At 45.5% G+C, this 18,192-nt stretch overlaps 2 protein-coding genes across 10 annotated transcripts in view; one reads left to right on the top strand and one right to left on the bottom strand.

The window, feature by feature from the left end:
* Window positions 1-5,569, top strand: part of MYO7A (myosin VIIA) — a 64,566-nt gene extending 58,997 nt beyond the window's left edge. For both annotated transcript variants that reach the window (XM_085066810.1, XM_085066802.1), the window contains 5 exons: window positions 192-377; window positions 1,149-1,265; window positions 1,731-1,814; window positions 2,345-2,464; window positions 3,189-5,569. In XM_085066810.1, coding sequence (XP_084922936.1) covers window positions 192-377; window positions 1,149-1,265; window positions 1,731-1,814; window positions 2,345-2,464; window positions 3,189-3,278 — 597 coding nt within the window. In that variant the 3' untranslated portion in view covers window positions 3,279-5,569. The remainder of the gene's footprint in view (window positions 1-191; window positions 378-1,148; window positions 1,266-1,730; window positions 1,815-2,344; window positions 2,465-3,188) is intronic.
* A 1,045-nt stretch (window positions 5,570-6,614) lies between these two features.
* Window positions 6,615-18,192, bottom strand: part of GDPD4 (glycerophosphodiester phosphodiesterase domain containing 4) — a 37,206-nt gene continuing 25,628 nt past the window's right edge. For all 8 annotated transcript variants that reach the window (XM_085066790.1, XM_085066754.1, XM_085066763.1 and 5 more), the window contains 10 exons: window positions 18,019-18,112; window positions 16,321-16,466; window positions 15,739-15,821; window positions 14,707-14,857; window positions 13,798-14,022; window positions 12,835-12,992; window positions 10,564-10,711; window positions 9,372-9,454; window positions 8,049-8,131; window positions 6,615-7,617 (listed from right to left, as the gene is read on the bottom strand). In XM_085066790.1, the coding sequence (XP_084922916.1) occupies window positions 7,586-7,617; window positions 8,049-8,131; window positions 9,372-9,454; window positions 10,564-10,711; window positions 12,835-12,992; window positions 13,798-14,022; window positions 14,707-14,857; window positions 15,739-15,821; window positions 16,321-16,466; window positions 18,019-18,112 (1,203 nt within the window). In that variant the 3' untranslated portion in view covers window positions 6,615-7,585. The remainder of the gene's footprint in view (window positions 7,618-8,048; window positions 8,132-9,371; window positions 9,455-10,563; window positions 10,712-12,834; window positions 12,993-13,797; window positions 14,023-14,706; window positions 14,858-15,738; window positions 15,822-16,320; window positions 16,467-18,018; window positions 18,113-18,192) is intronic.

Raw genomic sequence — 18,192 nt, 5'->3', positions numbered from 1 at the left:
CTGCAATAGCTGTGGAGACTTGGGAGGGTTTAGGAGTAGGTTGCAAAGACTTCTCCATCTGCACATGTTCCCAGGGCACAGCCTCTTAGCCAGGGGCTGGATACCTCCACAAACTCCATTAAACATCCAAAGGTGAAGGTCCACAGACATCCTCTCCTCTCTACCTCTCAGCTGTTCTTTTCTCCATGCAGGAGTTACCAAAGTACCTGCGTGGCTACCACAAGTGCTCACGGGAAGAGGTCCTGCAGCTGGCGGCTCTCATCTACCGGGTCAAGTTTGAGGATGACAAGTCCTATTTCCCCAGCATCCCCAAGCTGCTGAAGGAGCTGGTGCCTCAGGACCTCATCCGGCAGCTCTCTCCAGATGACTGGAAAAGGGTAAGCCAGCAGCTTGATTCAAAAGCCAGGCCTGGCTGGGGAAAGCCCAGTCTCTCAGGTGACTGGTCTGACATTCACTGTTGAAGCTGGGCTGCCAGAATGAGTGACCCCTGGTTTTTCTTGAGCCTTATCAGAGTTTCAGCCTCCCTGGCACCACCAAGAGGAGAAATTGTATATGCATGTTCATATACACATGCCTTGCCCTGGGTTTTCTTTGTCCTGAGTCTGTGGCTATAGTGGTGGCTACAAAGCCAGATGGAAACATTCAGGGTGAGCTGGGGCACAGGGGCAGACAGCCGAGCCTTTAAATATTAGAAGTGTCTTACTCTGAAGAAATAGTCTGATAAGTACTTTCCGTTTCCTGTCTGCTATCAGCATCTCTGGGTTGAAGGTCTCTCAGTCTCCTCTGCTGTATAAATTGGATAATCAAAATTTATAATCCGTTTAATGGAGTCACCAGCTCAGCTCATCTAAGAAGGACCCACCTTGGTTCCAGAGCCTGCTCCAGTGGCTAGTCAGCACTTCTTTGAAGTGTTCTTTGGAACAGAGCCTGGAACCAAACGTTACTGTCAGGCTGGACTGGACTCAGAGTAACCTGCTCTAGTGGAAGGTGGTCCTGCAGGAGCGTTGGACTAGATGACCTTTAAAAGATCCCTTCCAGCCCAAACTATTCTATGAGTCTATCATTGTGGAATTGATGTTCCTTCCCTGCTAACATCCTTGGTGCCAGGTAGTGCAGATGCTCCATCTCTTTTGTGTTCTCTGTTGCAGTCCATCGTGGCATACTACAACAAACACGCGGGCAAAACAAGAGAAGAAGCCAAGCTTGCCTTTCTAAAGATTATCTTCAAGTGGCCTACATTTGGATCAGCATTCTTTGAAGTGAAGGTACTGCCCTGGGGGTTCTCTGGCAGCTTTTAGCCAAGATCAGGAGCCCTGTACCACAGAGGGGTTGCTGATCTGAACCAGACTGGGTCAATTCTGATGAAACAGGGAAAAAGTGTAATCAGTAAAGGGCAAATACACTTGTTCATTGCTGCCCTGCCTCTTTACACAGACAGAAGCACTGTAGAGCCTCAGCATATCTCAGTCATTGGGGCTGTTCCCACAGCTGTGCTGCTGAACACACAAGAACCCTTCTTTGTTTTGCCAAGGCAAAGGGGAACCTGTGGTTTTCCAATGAATGTGTCTCTACCCACCACAAACCAAATCCAGACCATCAGCCATTGCACTAGCATTCCATCAAGGACAGTAGATGCCAATGGAGTCAGGAGAAGACAGGTAGAGAGGAAATAGGAAGGGGTCTGATTTTGCTTGACACATCCCCTAACCAGTTCATCTCATTTCCAACAGCAAACTACGGAGCCAAATTATCCAGAAATCCTTCTAATTGCCATCAATAAGCATGGAGTCAGCCTCATTGATCCCAAAACCAAGGTAAGCAAAACTTGGGTATTCACCAGATGCTCCTGAGCCCAGTCCCCAATCCCTCACAGAAGACATCCCAACGAGAGTGTTGTTCAGAACTCAGTGAGTTCTCTTTAAGCCTAGTTAGAAAGGCTGGATAGACCAACAGCTTTCTAGAGGCAGAAATTCGCTGTTGCACAGAGCCAGCCCAGCCTTTTTCAACAAAAGATGGAATGGGAGCATCAATTGTCAGGGCCTGTACCTGGAGGATACACACACTCCTTCCATAATCCTTTCCCAGGCAATAGGACAGGAGCTGGAGTAAATGAGATCCTACTAGTTACTTCCACCACCTGCATGGTCATTCTTGTATGGCAGTCCTTCACAAGCTCTGGAGAATCTGGAGTCTTGCATCTCACTGCCATTCCCATGAGTCTCATCACAGTAGACATCATTGGTCTGCTGTGATGGGAAGTGAACAGGGACATAAGAAGTGCCCACAGCCCTTCATGGAAATTGAGGCTCTTGCATGTTGAGTGTCAGTCTTGTGTTCCCACCAGGATATTCTCATCACTCACCCCTTCACCAAGATCTCCAACTGGAGCAGTGGCAACACGTACTTCCACATAACCATTGGCAACTTGGTGAGAGGAAGCAAGCTGCTCTGTGAGACCTCCCTGGTAAGAAGGGTTAAAGATTAGACCAAATCCTGACTTTGGCAGCAAATTGTGTCTCAAGGATTCTCTGGGCTGAAAGTGGTCTCTCAGAAGAGCTGCTGACATGCTTGGCTTTTTTGGGGATTTTTTTCTGAATTTCCTATAGCTCTGCTTAATTCATCGGGGCTCTCACTTGGTCCATCATCCAACATACAAGCAAGCCTAAGATGCTTGGGATGTTGTCATGTCAGTAGCATGGGGGACTGCTCCCTATCACTGGACTGAAAAACACATTAAAGCTGGTATGGGCTCAGGGGGTACTCTTGAGCCCTTTAACCAATATCATTTACCCAGCTTGTCCCTAGTAACAATCACAGTAACAAACCTCATCCTAGACTATCTTAAACCCAAAGCATGAAGGATAAAAATTCCTTCTGAATTAATTGTTGCTAATCTGAGGCATTCAGTATTTTGTTGGTCATTTGAAAATTCATGTCCTATCCAAAGCTCCCTATGTCCTTAGCCTCAGCAGCATCTTGGGACAGGGAATTCCTCCATCTCCATGTTGCAAATTATGTTTGGACAGTGTTCCTTGTGGTGGTGACATTTCACCCAAGGAGAATGGTGGCACAGGTCAGAATGTGCCTGAAAACTTGAAAGTCAACTGGTAGCCAATGTGTTCAGGAGACACAAGCCAGAAACTAAACTGTGCTCTAGAGGCTGGTAACATCTTCTCTCTCCTCTTCAGGGGTACAAGATGGATGATCTTTTGACCTCGTACATCAGCCAGATGCTAACAGCCATGAGCAAACAGAGGAGTGCAAAGGGTAGCAAGTGAACTGCAAGAAGCCACTGGCACTTGGTCATGGGGCTAATTCACCAGCTGAGGGCTGTGGGATACCCGTGCAGCTGGGCGAGAAACTTTGCCTCCCAGATGTGGAAGATGAGCCGAACACCGTCAGGGAGCTCACTGGACTCTGACCTTGAGGGCTCCAATCCCACCTCCCCTTCCAGCGAAGATGACTATCTCTGACTTCCTATTCGCCTTCCTCACCCTGCATCCCAACTCCATCCTACCCCTGAAAGATTTCCAGGGGACGCCACTGCTCTCAGAGAATGACCAAGGCAAAGACACTACAGCAGGAAGTTTGCCTGAACCCAATGGTTGGCATCACAAAGGCTCTTGGAAGAGGATTTGTGTGTTTGTGTGTGTCTGTGTGTCTGTGTGTGGCTTGCTTTGTTTTCATTTGTTGGTTTTTTTCTCAAATATGGGAGCTGTTAGGATGCTAACACATTTTTGGTGAAGTTCTGGAATTTCAGGTTTGAAGAGGAATAACAGCCCTGACCTGTGCTGGAAAGATGTCCAATGAACACTGCAGGGCTTGGGTTTTTTTGTCATTACAAAAGAATACACTGTGTTCTTAAGAAGGACAGAAAGAAAAAGCAGGCTGGGAGGAGCACATTTTAACTAGGAATCAGAATAAACAAACTACTGATCAAGCAGGCTAGAGTACTAAAGTGCTATCTGTGCAATGCTGGAAATATTTAAAAAACAAATTTTAAAGTTTTGTTTCTTCTTCTATTTATTTTTTAAAATATTAAAAAGGAAAAAAAAAATCCTGCATTTTGTGCCAGTATCTGGATGCTGACTCGGGGCTGAGGGCAACCTGCAAAACAATCCCTTGCCCAGGGATTCCCCAAGAGCCATGACTGCCAGAGGTGGAGTAAGGCACATCTTTCCCAACTTAAGGGCTCAGCTGGAAGGGAAGCTTGGAAAATGAATTATCTCCTTTGGCTCCCTGTGTCCAGAAAAATTAACCTTGGGAGGACTTTTACTGCAAGCTTCAGTATGGCTGTAGGAGTTTTCAACACCCCATGCTTGGACGACTGAGGCTGAGCCTATGTTGAGCTGTAATTCAAATGTGAACTTGGCCACCGGGTTTGTACCAGCTGATGATTTTATTGTGCTTTGTGTGTGTGCTTCTGTATAAAGCAGCTCATCATGAGTCGCAGCTGGACCTGAATCACTCACAGCAAGGGTAGATGCTAGATTTCAGTGGGCTTTTCTCTATCTTTGATTGGCTGTACTCATCCACTGGCTGTTTGTCTCATCTGCCACACAATGCAGACCAGTCTACTTTGGAGCAGAGATGGGACCTGCTGGCAGAGAAGAGGCTGAAACTGTGTTGTGTCTGGGAGAATGCAGGGGAAGAAGCCTGGGTGTGCCTTTCCAAAATCCAGGCTTCAAAGGAGCACATGGGTGGGTGTGGGGTATCAGGAGAGGTGACAATTGTCCACCAAGATCTGGTGTTGGTGTCACCTAGTGGATCTCAGTAGATGTTGAGACCTCTCTTGGTCCTGTGTGTTGTGCTGGGTTTGACTGCTTTTGTAGAAGTCCATGTTGTGGGATGTCACATGCTGCTCTGTTAAGCTCAGCTGGGCTCAGGTCTCCAACACCATGGTGTGCCAGGCAGAATTGGCAGCACTGTCTACCAGACCGCAAGGACTGTGACACCCAAGTGTGATGCAGCAGTTACTTAGGACTTTGGTTGCTCCATCAAAGCGAATGGGATGCTGCACGGAAACATCCACCAGCCAAACAGGACTGCTAGGAGATCCCCTTCCTCCATCATCCCCTACCCAAAGTGCTCTGGTGATAGGAGCATGGTTACACCAACCCAGACTAGACTGGGAGCCCAGCTGCCTTCTTACCGTCCATCTCTGGCATTTCTCTCCATTCCCCAGCTGCCATGATCCAGCTGTCCCAGGGATCCCACCTGTCCTTAGACACATGCCTATCATCACCACACCATCACTGCTTTTTCTGAATCTCCAGCCACCCCTGCCTCCCATAGCACACTCAGCAGACGATGCAGCACAGCAGTGTTTTTCAGAGCTGTCCTGGGTCATCTTCCCCTGCCACCACCACCCTCATCCCTCCACTTACAGCTCTGTTGGCTTCCCAGGCACCCCATAAGTTTGGGGGACACTGGGACTCTGTGTGCATGTACCTGTGTGTCTTATGTATTAGCATCTGCTGGCCTCTTTGTATTCACACCAAACAATGTAACATGAAAAAACCTATGTCCAAGTGAAATACTCCAATTAAAAAGCATCAAGTGGCTTGTGGGAGGCTGTTCTGCACTGTGCAGTTGTGGTGACATCGCATGGGGGAAGGGTGGGCTCAGGGTTCCCGGGTTCTTGTAGACAAGACATCTCCTTGCACAGTGCAACTCCTGGTGAGAGTATCCAGCAGTGGGGAGTAAACCATCAGTGAACCTGGACTGGAAATTAATTGAAATCTTTTCTTTTGAAGTAAAAACACTGAAGTCTGGGATTCTCCGTTGCTTGTCCTCTATGGCAAAGGCTGAATCTTCCTGTCAGTTTTGAGCTGCATCACTGGATGTAGGAAGTGTTGGGTGAAAAGTTTGTGTGTGGGAGTCAGATGACCAGCCACGAGCTTAACAGGGTTACCAGACCCTGCTAGCTGTGAAGCAACAAAAATAGTAGCTGAGATCTGACAGAGTGTGAGGCATTAAAGGAGACCATAGCTCTAATTGGCAAGGCTTCTGAGGATAAGAAGGGTGAGTACAGGGAGTTAGCAGTGCATATTGGCCAAGCAGCAGGTAGATACATGGATCAAAGAGCATTAAGGTGGCTTTTCCCAATGCATATTAAAGGCAGCAGTTGGGGGAACACAGCCAAGTCCCTCACTTGAACACCAAGGGACAGGCTGAAGAGCCCATGGGGCACACCACGCTCAATCTCACACTCCCCATCTCCTACTTCTGCTGCTCACATACCTCCACATGAGTGGTACCCATGACAAGTTATGAACCAGCTATGTATGAAAGACATGGGGAGGGGGATTTAACACCATCCACTCCCCATATTTCATAGACCTGGAGCTGCTCTACAACAATTCATCAGCCCTTTAGTCTTCTTCCAAAGGAGGATGCTTCCTTTTTTGCATTTATAGTCTCCAAAATACTCCAAAATTGCAACTTGGAAAGGTTTGGGTGCTTCTCAGCACAGATAACTCTGAAACATAATGCTTCTTTCTCACTTGTGATCATTTAACAAAAGGCTCATGTATGAGAAAACATCTATATTCTGGATCAGATAAAAACTACTGTATTCTTTCCCAGTTTGCTGAAATAAGAACAAAACAGGATAGGAGAGACAAAATGTATTTAAAACATCACTTACAATTTACAAAAAACATATTATCTGTTCAAGTAGAAAGATATGGCTTAAACCTGAGAGATGTTTACATCTCCCTTACAGAGCATAGGCCCCCTCCCCACTGTGTGCAAGCAGCCATTGGGAGAAGAGAAAATTGGAATAAATCCCAGGCTGTAGTACAGGTGTACCTTCCCAAGGGAAATGCAAACAGGACACAATTGGTGGGACAAATTCAACTCCATTCTTCTGAAGAAAAGTGGTGTTACTGGTCATAGTCCCAGTGGCTACATGGCCAAGACACTAAAAAGTCCTTTAGCCCCCATGAGAATGACATGCCCTCACCCACAGACAAGGGGAGGAGACTGTCCTGTTAGAATCTATGGCAGGGCAAGAATGGGGAAAGGAAAACCAAAGTTGCCCCTGCCTCTGTTATAGAAAGGTGCCAATTGCAATGACCCAGCCAGCAGCACCTAACCATCATGGTGGGGATAGTGTGCTCTTGGGAATGGAGGACACCTGCAAGGAGGGAGGAAGGGAGGTAGTGTGTGGAGAAGAGGCTGGTCTGATAGGAGAAATCTGGGCACCTGAGAATGAGGAGGACTGGAGGATGCTCAGATGTTTGCAGCATGTGTGGAAACAGGGCTTACACATGGAAGGAATTATTGCCCTGTGGGGTGCCAATGGTCTCAGGGGTAGATGGTGGCTCCCATGTGGATGCTGCATCTCACCACAGTGCACTGTTTCTTCATGGCTGCAACTCCATCTGTGCTCTCCTACACCCCAAGGATCCCTGCCAGGCACAGGAATTGTGAGGAAAGCTGTAGGAGAGGAAGGTTGGTGCTCATTTCCAGCAGGGCCACAGGGGCAAATGGCTCCTCCTCACCAGGTAGATTCTGAGCCCCCCGGCTGGTCTCCCCAGCCTCATCAAGATGGCAGGTCCACATCCCCTCTCTGCCCATGTCAAGCCAGGACAGCAGGCATGTCACTGAGCTCTGGAAAAGGAGACACACAATGAGCTACCAAAACATCTGCATCTGTTCTGACAGCCATTGTGAGCAAACAGAACCTGTTTGAAAATGCATGCAGCCCAGGCTGGGTCATTTTGCCAGGATAATAGTTCCATGGATGAAGAAATGTGGTGTATGGGAGGGTCCTCAGCCAATCCCACCCTGCCTGGCAGAACCAAGAGTGCTCAGTGCCTCCAGAGTCTCTTTTCACAGCATCACAGAGTAGTGGAGGGGATATCTGGGTGTGTCTGCCCCAATCTCTGCTTGAAGCAGAGCCAATTGGACTGAGCCGCTCAGGGGTCTGAGGCTGAGATAACCCAGACTGCATCCTTCCTTGTAGTATGGACACCCATCACCAAACCATCCCACAGAGACCACCCTGAGCAGGATGCAGCTGCTCTCCTTGCCCTGCTCACCTGTCTTGAATTTGTTGTAGTTGCCATTCTCTATCACCACGTTACTGTCCTGGGCACAGCAGGAGAAATTCTTCTCTCGCCACCTGCATGGGACAAAGCACTGGGTCAGGCCACTGCTCGCTCTGGTTTTCCTCACAGCTCCCTGCTGCCTTGGACACCCTTTTCCTACTTTGTGAGGGCAGATATTGTGGGATTTTCTCAAGTTCTTACCAAGAAAGGACTCAAGTGCACGACTGATATCTAAGCATCCTCATTTCATGTGTGCAACAGCATTTTGAAGGAAACTTTGTGACTAAGCCCTGTTTTCTAAGCAAGATTTAAGAGCTCCAAAGCCCCAGAAATGTTTACAGACAACTGGTTCTTAAGCAGCCAGGGAAATTAAAAAATTTTGATTTTGGTGGGTTCATAAACCTGGCAAAGAAGACCATGCAGGGCACTGAGGCACTGCTGGTGGTCCTTAGGTCCCAAGAGGGCTGGGGATGCCCTTGCTGCAAGGCCAACCCAGAGGACTTCGCTGTTTGGTTGGACCAGAAGCATACAGAGGACCCTGCAAAATGCACACAAAGTGAACATGGTCCTGAGGAGCTGGGCATGGGAAATGGCACAGTTGTACTGCCAGCACCCTGCAAAAAAAAACTCCCCTGGGCTGGCTGCTCTGATCCTCCCACCCAACCACAGCCAGCTAGCTGAAGAGCTGAGCCCAGCACATCCTGGAATGAGAGCATAGGCACGTTCCTCATACAATTGTGGCAGGGCAGAACATCCAGCAGCCCAACACAGCCAGCTGGGGTGAGCCTGTTCCACGAACCCCAGATTTCCCAATAATCTTTGACAGAGTGAAAGGAAACAAAATGTGGTGTCTCTGACACAGTCAGGCATTTTTGTGTGGGAGGATGGATTTCTTGTGGGGCTCTGGCATGTGCAAACAGAGAGACATGGGATGCTCAAATATTAACATTGAGAGCTTTCCTAACAAATCAGTCCAATGAAACATTGTCAAATAGTAATAACAGAAAAACTAGTTCATTTCTTGGCCCATCAGCTTCGATTATTGGTTTATGTTGCTACTATAAATCCACCAGTTCTCCACTGAATCCTGAGGGTAGACAATGCTTGAGCTGCCAAAATGGGAAGGGAAAATGAGAGCAAGGAGGAGTAACAGAGGTTTTGAGGGACTTTCAGGGCTTTCTTCCATTTCCAGAAGGGAAAGCTAATGTTCTCAAGTGTAGTTTTAACCCTTCAGGTCACCTGAAAACATCCCTCCTTCCCTCTAACTGGAGCAAAAAATCAGGTTAGTGTGGCCATTATCAACTTGGTAGTTACCAGTGCAGAGCAAAGATGAGTGCGATGAGGAATGCAGAGGTCAGATCTGTCAGGATCCACATGGTGTTGTACTGCTTTGGAGTCTGGAAGAGAACAGAGGTTGTGTCCACCACCAAGGACCACAGGATTTGCAAAAAAAGTTACTCAAGCTCTTTCTTCCTGATTGAATATCAGGAAGATATTGTGCAGCTGCCTGGTTTGCATCTCCAGTAACATCCCTTGGGTGTTTAAAGCATTTGGTGGCATTTCAAAGGGGCCACTCACCACTGGGTGTTGGTGCCAAATCATTCTCCTTCATAAAAGCAGGTCTGTTGTAGCCAAGATTTTACCATGTCACAGTGAGTGCCACAGAGACCTCTTATTGGTACATGCATGCTTTGCACTTCTCTGCTTCACGCCAACAATAACATCAACTGGAGGCATCTCATTTTCTCTGGCAAAACTGCCCTTTATGAATACCACAGAGAGCCTGGGGTGGCTCCTGCTTGAGTCTAAGAGCATCTGAAGATTCATCCTTAGATTCGACCTCCACCCATGTTTAGAATGGACTCAAACACTGCAGTTCTCTGGAGGGAAGCATTGTAAAATCTACTTCAAGTGAGTGAAGCCAACTGTTTAAAGTCCTTAAAGAGACTCTGGTGGGACCAATGCCCCAAGTGATTCTTGGTCCTACAGGTTGTCCAAGGCAGAATAACAAATAAAGAAATTATGTGGAAATTCCTCCCAGAAGGAAGGGTTATTTCTGTGGTTGTTTCCCTTGGACTTATGGAATAAGACCAAGTTTGATGAGGGCAGTGGGATGCTCTGGGAAATGAGAAACTTCTCACATGAGTAAGGTGCTTCAAAAGCTTAGAAACGGAAATCCTCATGCATAAGCTTGTGCCCTCAAAGGCCCTTCCCTTCTTCCTGCACAAGTGTCAATATGATTTCTTTTCCCTCATTTCAAGGCCTAAGGTGCAAATCCTAACAAGTAGGGTGCTTCTTCCTGAGCCAGGAGAAAAGAGAAGGGTATGGTAATACCTGCAGTGGCTTAGAGGTTCCAAATAAGTCAGTTTTCAACTCAAGTCGTTCTCATGCAAAGGATTCTTAAAGGCTGCTTTTTCCATGTGTGAACTGGTCCATAGTCTCCAAAGGTAATCATGAACATCCCAACCCTATTTCCCACCCTGAGACAGAGAAGACTTTCACTTACCATGAGGAAGAGTGGCTGATTGAGATCCTTCAGCAAGTGGACAGCATTGGTGGTCACAGAATGTGCCCCAGAGCACCATGCCAGGGAATAGAGCCATGGCTCATTGACCACATAGTAGTTGGTGGTGATGTTTGCCTCGGCATATTTCCTTTAAAAGACCAAAAGGCAACAACCTTCATTGAGCAAGGAGATTAGTACTTCATTCGGGCTTACTCAAGGAGATTCGGGAAGATCATGGGAAATGGTTGTAATCTTCTGTAGGAAGTGCTTACTTTAGGACCTAGATAAGGAACATAAAGGAAAGCCAACCAGCCAATAGTTAATCATTAACAATTGATAAATACAGAATAGCTGAACAGCTGGAAACAAATTCAGTTTAAATGCTCAAAAGGTCAAAACCTTTCTAATCCTTCTGCCAAAACCTTTCTAATCCTTCTGCCATATGAATCAATGTAATGATGTGTTTGTAAAGGAGGCTGTAGCCAGGTGGGGAGTGGTCACTTCTTTCAAGTAACAAGCAATAGAACAAAAAGAAATGGCCTTAAGCTTCACCAGGGAAGGTTTAGATTGGATATTAGGAAAAATTTCCTAATGGAAATGGTTATCAAGCCTTGGAATGGGCTGCCCAGGGTAGTGCTGAAATCATCATCACAAGAGACATTTAAAACATTGGATGTGGCACTTGGGGACATGGTTTAATGTGGGGTTTGGGAGTGCTGGGATAATGGTTGGCCTTGATGATCTTAAGAGATCTTTCAAATCTTAACCATTCATGTTATTCTATAATCTCCCACAGTGCATTCAAAACCACCACAGAATCACAGAATGGCCTGAGTTGAAGGCCCAGAAGGCTACAGAGTCCAACTCTTCAGTTAATGGCTCAAATGGGGATTGGACCCACAATGCTGGTGTTGGTTAGAGCACCATGCTCTGACCAGTTGAGCTAATCTCAAAGCTGGCCACCCAAATTTGTTATGGTTGCTCCATCAACTCATCATTTCTCAAGTTATTAAAAGCTATTGAAATTTAGTATGAATTAAGTTCATTCTTCATGTAATGGTAAAGTAATGTAACATCAGTATCAGCATTTATAAATCTACCTAGGATCTATGCAAGGTTTACCAAAATGGATCTATGATTTTTTATAGCCTTTCAGCCCAGAGAAAAGAAGGCTCTGAGGAGACCTCAGAGCCCCTTCCAGTAATGAGAGGGGCTACAAGAGAGTTGGAGCAGGACTTTTTACAACGGCACTGAGTGACAAGGCAAGGGGGAATGGCCTTAAACTGGAGGAGAGAAGGTTTAGATCAGACATTAGGAAAAAATTCATCACTGTGAGGGTGGTTGAGACACTGGTACAGGTTGCCCAGAGAGGTTATGGACTCCCTACCCCTGTAGGTGTTCAAGGCCAGGCTATGGGGCTCTGAGTAATCTGGTCTAGTGGAAGCTTCTCTGCCCTTGGCAGGGGGATTGGAACTAGATGGTGCTGAAAGTCCCTTACAATCCAAACCATTCTGTGATTCTGTGATTGTATGATTTGACATCCTGTGAAAATAGTAATTTAGAAAACATGAACATTACTCTCATCCAAAGGATTAAAGTTTTTCCTTTCTTCTTCACCTAGATTTCAATGGTTTTGTGCATTGGAAAGAGCAAAAAATCCTATTTACGAAAGGACAGCCAGACAGGTAAAGCTGGGAGGGTTTTGGTGGTTTGTTGGGTGATTTTCTCATGTGAGAGTAGCATTTTAGAAACTCCTGCAATGAATGTGGAGCCTTCCATCATAGAAATTATATTTTCAGTGTGTCACATGCAACAGAGTACTGGCAGTAACAGAAACAAGAAATTATGTCTCCAAAACACCAGCTACAAAAGGATGATAGTCTCTCACCACAGCATTTTGCACTCACACTGATATTTGTGGAAAAGCCATGGGAGGTTAAATAGTTGTTCATTCTCCATTATTTGGTATTGGTGGGACTGAGGATGGCATGAACAGAAACACAAGACATCAGGATACACCTGTATTATTCTACCAGAAGATCCAAAGATGCTGGTCAATATGGAATTGAGGACAGCAGGGTTTAATTATATGAGCCACCTCTTAGTCAACAGCAGTGCAGTCTGTCACCCCTAAAATAGATCAGGGAGGGCTACTTAATCTGAAAATATTATAGTCTCTGGAACTGGTCACTGGAGGGAGACATTGCCTCATGCATGAGGCAAACATAGTCCAGATGCACCCCAAAGACTGAACCTGGGGCTGAAACCTACCGGATATCTTCACTGGACATGTCAGTGTAGACCAGATTGAGTTTGACAATATTGCGCTTTAATAGTTTTTCTATTGGTTCCTTTCTGCCTATAATGTGCTGAAACCCAGGAGCGACAGCTTGAACATAGGACCTCACACTGTTATGCAGCCACAGGACCTGCAGGAAACAAGAGGAACCAGTGAATTCTCAGCAGAATAATTCATGCCTGTAATATGCCACACTGTTCATACAAAGCCAGTAAAGATAACATCTTGAGGGGCTTTAACCCAGCCTGTCAAATGAGGTTTCTCCCAATGATCAAAGAACATTCCGATGCAGGGTTAAAATTTGCAAGTCACTTTTATCAAGAAGTATCCGCTGTTCCTTGCTTATCAACTGGAAATCAGTGAGTATGTTCCACACATAAACAAAAGATGCAGTGTTCAAAATGAATGAAAAGACAGCTTTGGTTTATGGAAAAGGCAACTGAAAATATTCTGTTCTACCATTCTTCCAGCATGGAAGAAAAGATCTTCAGCAGGTACAGATCAGCATAACTCCCCAGACAACAATGGGTACATAACCTGATTCCTATAAGTTTAGCATTCCTCCATTGCCAGGGGGAGGAAGGCAATGAAGACTTACAGTTTATTTTCATTTAAGCCAGGAATTTTTATGCAATATATAAAACAAGCATGGGTAGCAGGAAATAGACTGACAATTATTACAATTATGAAAGGGTGCTGTTTAGGGGCTAAGGCATCACCTGGTATATACACTGCCTTTTTTCCTGTGCTGCTGAAGGGCTACACCATTGTGTACCTTCTGAGGAACTAATAGTAGGAATATACTCCAAAAGATGCCTTTTAAATCATGTGAAATACAAGGGGCCAATTTTCTGCAGGTGAAATCATGCAGCGTATGACCCCAAAGTCCCAATTAGGAGAGCAAAAAAAAGGGATGTATAGTGAGGCCACCCTACCAGATGGCGTTTAATCTTTGACTCGTTGAGGATGCAGTCCAGGATTATGCGGATCCACGAGTTCCTGTAGGGATGTTTCTCTGGAGGGTGGTAGAGATCAAATATCACAAGTTTATTGTGACTGTCTGCGAGGCGCAAAAAGCTACTTAGCTTGTAAATGGACTGATTCATTGCCTGCTTTTGATCTGCCTTTGACAGTGAGCCCATCCCTACAAATGGCTTGTTCTAGAAATAAACAGATATTAAAAAAAAAAAATCAATCAATCAATCAGACAGTTTGCTCTGGGAGTCAGCTGTACCTCTAAGAAGGAAAAGGTTTGATGTCAGTCCTCAACAGGTGGGGATATTTTACTTTGCTTATTTCTTCTACATGAGAAATGGGGGAAGTTAACCCAGGCTGTAAGAACACTGCTTCTGGGATCTAAATTGCATAGTTCACAGCTAGCTCTGCTGTGCTTCTCTGCCCCACCTTGTTAGCTCTGAATATTATGAACAGCACATTGCACAAGTGGCTCTTGTCTTCTTCCCCCAGCCCATGAGCTCTGCTGCTGCCATGGTAAGGTGACACAAGAACACCCACCAGCCAATTGTTACAGGTCTGCTCAGCCTGAAGGCAAACTGGTCAAAGAAAAGAGACCCAGACTGAAGGATTTACACTGACTTGTTTTAGCTCAACTAGCACTTCCTCCTCTAACACTGATGCTGTTAAATAATAGGCAGCTGGTGTCTCTTCTACATCCAGTTGGTGATAGTCATGAAATCATAGAAAAGTTTGGATTGGAAGAGACCTTTAAAGCTCATTTTGTTCAACCCTCCCTGCAATGAACAGGGACATGTCCAAGTGGATCATGTTGCCTAGAGTCCAATCCAATCTGACCTTGAATACTTCTAGCTGTTTATGACACTTACCTTAAGGAACCATGTTCCAGCATTCAATTTCTGCAGGGCATCCCAGGAGAAAAATGCAGCATCTTTATCAATGTCATTAGGGTAGACCTCTTGGATGTTAGTTGTTCTTCTCAAGGTGTCGTCATGCATGAGGAAAGGAACTCCATCATAGCTGTCAGAGAGCAAGAGTTCAGGTCACCTGGGGTGCAGGTTCATTCCCAGCATGAGCAAACTCATTCCAGGTCAGAAGAACATGTGGGCCACCATGAGTGCAGCAGTACAGCCTCCATCAGGGCAAAGAGGAATATGGAGGAATGCTGAGGCTCAAGACACCAGGTTATTTCCAACTTAAATACTTCTAGGAGATGTCAGACAAGTCATGCTTGTCTGTGCCTCAGTTTACCTAGGGGCAACGCGAAGGAGGTTTTCTTGCCAACAGTTTTTCTTGCCAACTCCCCCAAAAATGGATAGTGACTATGGCTGAAATATCTTTTTGCCGACATCAAAGTGGCTCTGTGGTTTTCAGAAGACTGAATTCTGAATAGACAGTGATGGAAACACAAAATTTTCTCTTATAGAAAGGTCTAGTTTAGTAGAACATCTAAGTGTTAGTGTTTTTTCTCATTCACTGCTTGGAACTGCTCATCCTGCACAGAATGTTAGCAATTCATGGCAATGGGTTCACCAAACAAAGGCAATCAAAGATCTAATAATTAGGGCAATGCTGTCACAAATCTGAACACAATTTTCTGTTGGTTTGTAGACCTGAGATGACCCTCACTGTGACCTGGAATTCAGACTAGAGTAGGGACTTGTCTTTATGCTCTGCCAGCCATTTAAAATACACTGTAGAAATAACGATTGTTAAATCAATAGCTGCAGCTTATTGACTTGCCTGAGAACAACCATGCCCTACAGGCCCTGTCATCACAGGACAACTGAGGGACCCTGTTCCAGCCATCAGTAAAACCTAACTGCCTGGAGCTGCATGTCTCCAAAAACAGCTCTTAGAAGAAGCAGTGTATATTTTGAGATGCAATGTTTTGTCCTCACCTAATGGCAACATCTGTTTCAAGACCATCCCCACCATACTCAATTGTCTTCAGAAATGACATCTCAGTGTTTTCTGGTGCCACCTGGATAAAAAAGCACGAGTAGGTAATTTTCAAACACATTCTGGAGGACTCTGTAAATACTTTCTGCCTCTTTGTAACATCTCTGGTTTTTATTAAGGGAGCATAATTAAATTTTTTAAGTCTACTGTTTATTTTCTTCCACTTTAGCCAAACCCATCTTGTAGAAGAGTAACAGAATCATAGAATGGTTTGGGTTGGAAGGGACTTTGAAGATCACCCTGTTCCAATCTCCCTGTCATGGGAAGAGACACCTTTCACTAGTTCAGGTTACTCAGGACCCCTTCCAACCTGGTCTTGTCCCTCAGGAACAGTGTTTTTCTTGTAAGCAAACTCATGCAGTGATGCCTTTGTCATGCAGCCCCAATGACCAGAAACGTCTCCCACCCTCCACAGATTTCATGGAGGGAAAAAAAACCAAAAAAAAAAACCCAGAAGATTATAATGAAAGTAGCAAGACACAGGATGAAGAAATGACATAAAATAACTTCTTCAGACCTACCATTGGTGCTCCACGGTGTCCAATGAGGGCTGGCTTTGGTCCAAGTGTTCCCTTCTCTCTGATGCAAGGAGAGTACATCCCCAGAGGGATCAAGAAAAGAAAGAGAAGGATAGCCAGGTATGGACCAACAATTATCATCTGAATAACTGAAAGAATTTGAAGGAGGAAGGCTAGAGTTAATCCATGTAATGTATGAGTTTGCCTTGCCACTTAACTTTTAATACAGTCCTCTAGCTAAGTAGCTTTTGGGTTTTGTCTCATTCCTTTTTCTATCCCTTCTTCCCCTAATTTTCACTTTCTCTCCAAACAATGCAACCCAGGAAAACAAAATGGTCAAAGCAAGGATGCAGGCTAAGTCAGGACTGCAGGTTTTATGCTATAATGACATCTCACTGTGCCTTACAGTGAGACATGGCCTTTATTTCTTTTTCTTTAGACATGGTGCAATGAAATCTCCTCCATCTGTAGAAAAACAGTCCTCAATAGAAGGATGCTAATTTTTTCTTACTCAGATAAGAAAAAGCACCATTTTGAAGTTTTATTCACAATGAAGAAGAGTAGGAACCTCTCTCCTTCAACTATGTTACATCTCTGTACTGTTAATGCTTCCCTGGTTCATTCAGATTGTTGTTAATGACCTTCTGTGTGTGACCTAGAGAATCCTACAGACCCTGAGAGCATGGACATTGCACCCCAGAAACTTGCCAAGTCATTCCCTACAGTCTTCTCTGGAGTCTGTTGACACATTGCCCAAGAGCCCCAGGGGTCCTTCACCTCAGGGACCAAACCAGTTCGGAGAAAGGAGCACCTATGCACCAACACCTCCTTCTTGAACGGGAACCACCACCCTTCTGCACGTTGTGCCAGTGGCTCTGAAGGAATTTGGGCTTAAACTTAAGATGATGATGGGCTAAGGCAGGAGTACCTCAGGCATGGGGTATGTAATGTCTAGGGTCCCTGCATATTCTTCCTCAACCTTCCCAGCTGTAGTTCAATAAGAAAAGTCTTGGACAGGAAAAAAAGTTTTCATCAGTCCGTTCTGTCTGTGATTTTTATTGCAAACCAATATCTTAAGATGAGTTTCAGGTAGATAATTTTGGCTATAGGGAGAGACAATCAGAGAAAAGCAGCCACCCCCAGTCAGGCTTTTCCACAGTTGTTCCTGGCATCTGGCTTTGTCCTTACAACATTTCATCTTACTTTCTAGAGGTGGGCAGGAACTTCTCATGAGATAACACTAGGAACTGATCAAAAAGCTCTTTTCCCTATCTCAGCTGGCTTCTTCTGAGATACACTAGTCTGAAGTGGTTTGACTGGACTGGAGATCCCTTCTCTATACAGCAAGCAAAAATCAGCCAAGGGAGTGCCACTGGCAGCTTTCTCCGGCAGAGGGCTAGACAAATTTTCACTCATGACTAAGAATGTGAGTGCTTCTTCTAGTCTCCTCCATCTCAAGGCAGATCACTGCCTCAGCATAGGGCAAAACAGTGCAAAGGATCATGCCAACCAGTAACACACTGGGACAAGACAGTGCACAGCCCAAGCCCCAGTCCCACTAATTTCCCTGAGATATGCAGAATTTAAAAGTCTCCTCCAGCTGGAGTGCAGGTGTGGGAAGAAAGGGCTCCTGCATGCCTCTTTTCCCACGCTCATATAGATATTTTGTCATATGGGGAGCAGGAACCAGAGCTGCCATACCTTTCTTATCTGCTCTGATGGCATGAAGAGCCACAGGCCAGGACAGAAGGACCATGATGGCAATTGCCCCTATGTGGAGAAAAGGAGCTGTGACCTGGCAAGGAGGAAAAGGGATTTTAGTCAAAGAACGAACTGTGGAGACAGATGGAAACAATCCCCATCAGAGCTTCAGTC

This window comes from Lichenostomus cassidix, chromosome 1, assembly GCF_008360975.1.
Source record: "Lichenostomus cassidix isolate B80296 chromosome 1, HeHo_3.0, whole genome shotgun sequence".
Lineage (NCBI taxonomy): Eukaryota > Metazoa > Chordata > Aves > Passeriformes > Meliphagidae > Lichenostomus > Lichenostomus cassidix.
This window is presented reverse-complemented; position numbering and strand designations above follow the sequence as displayed.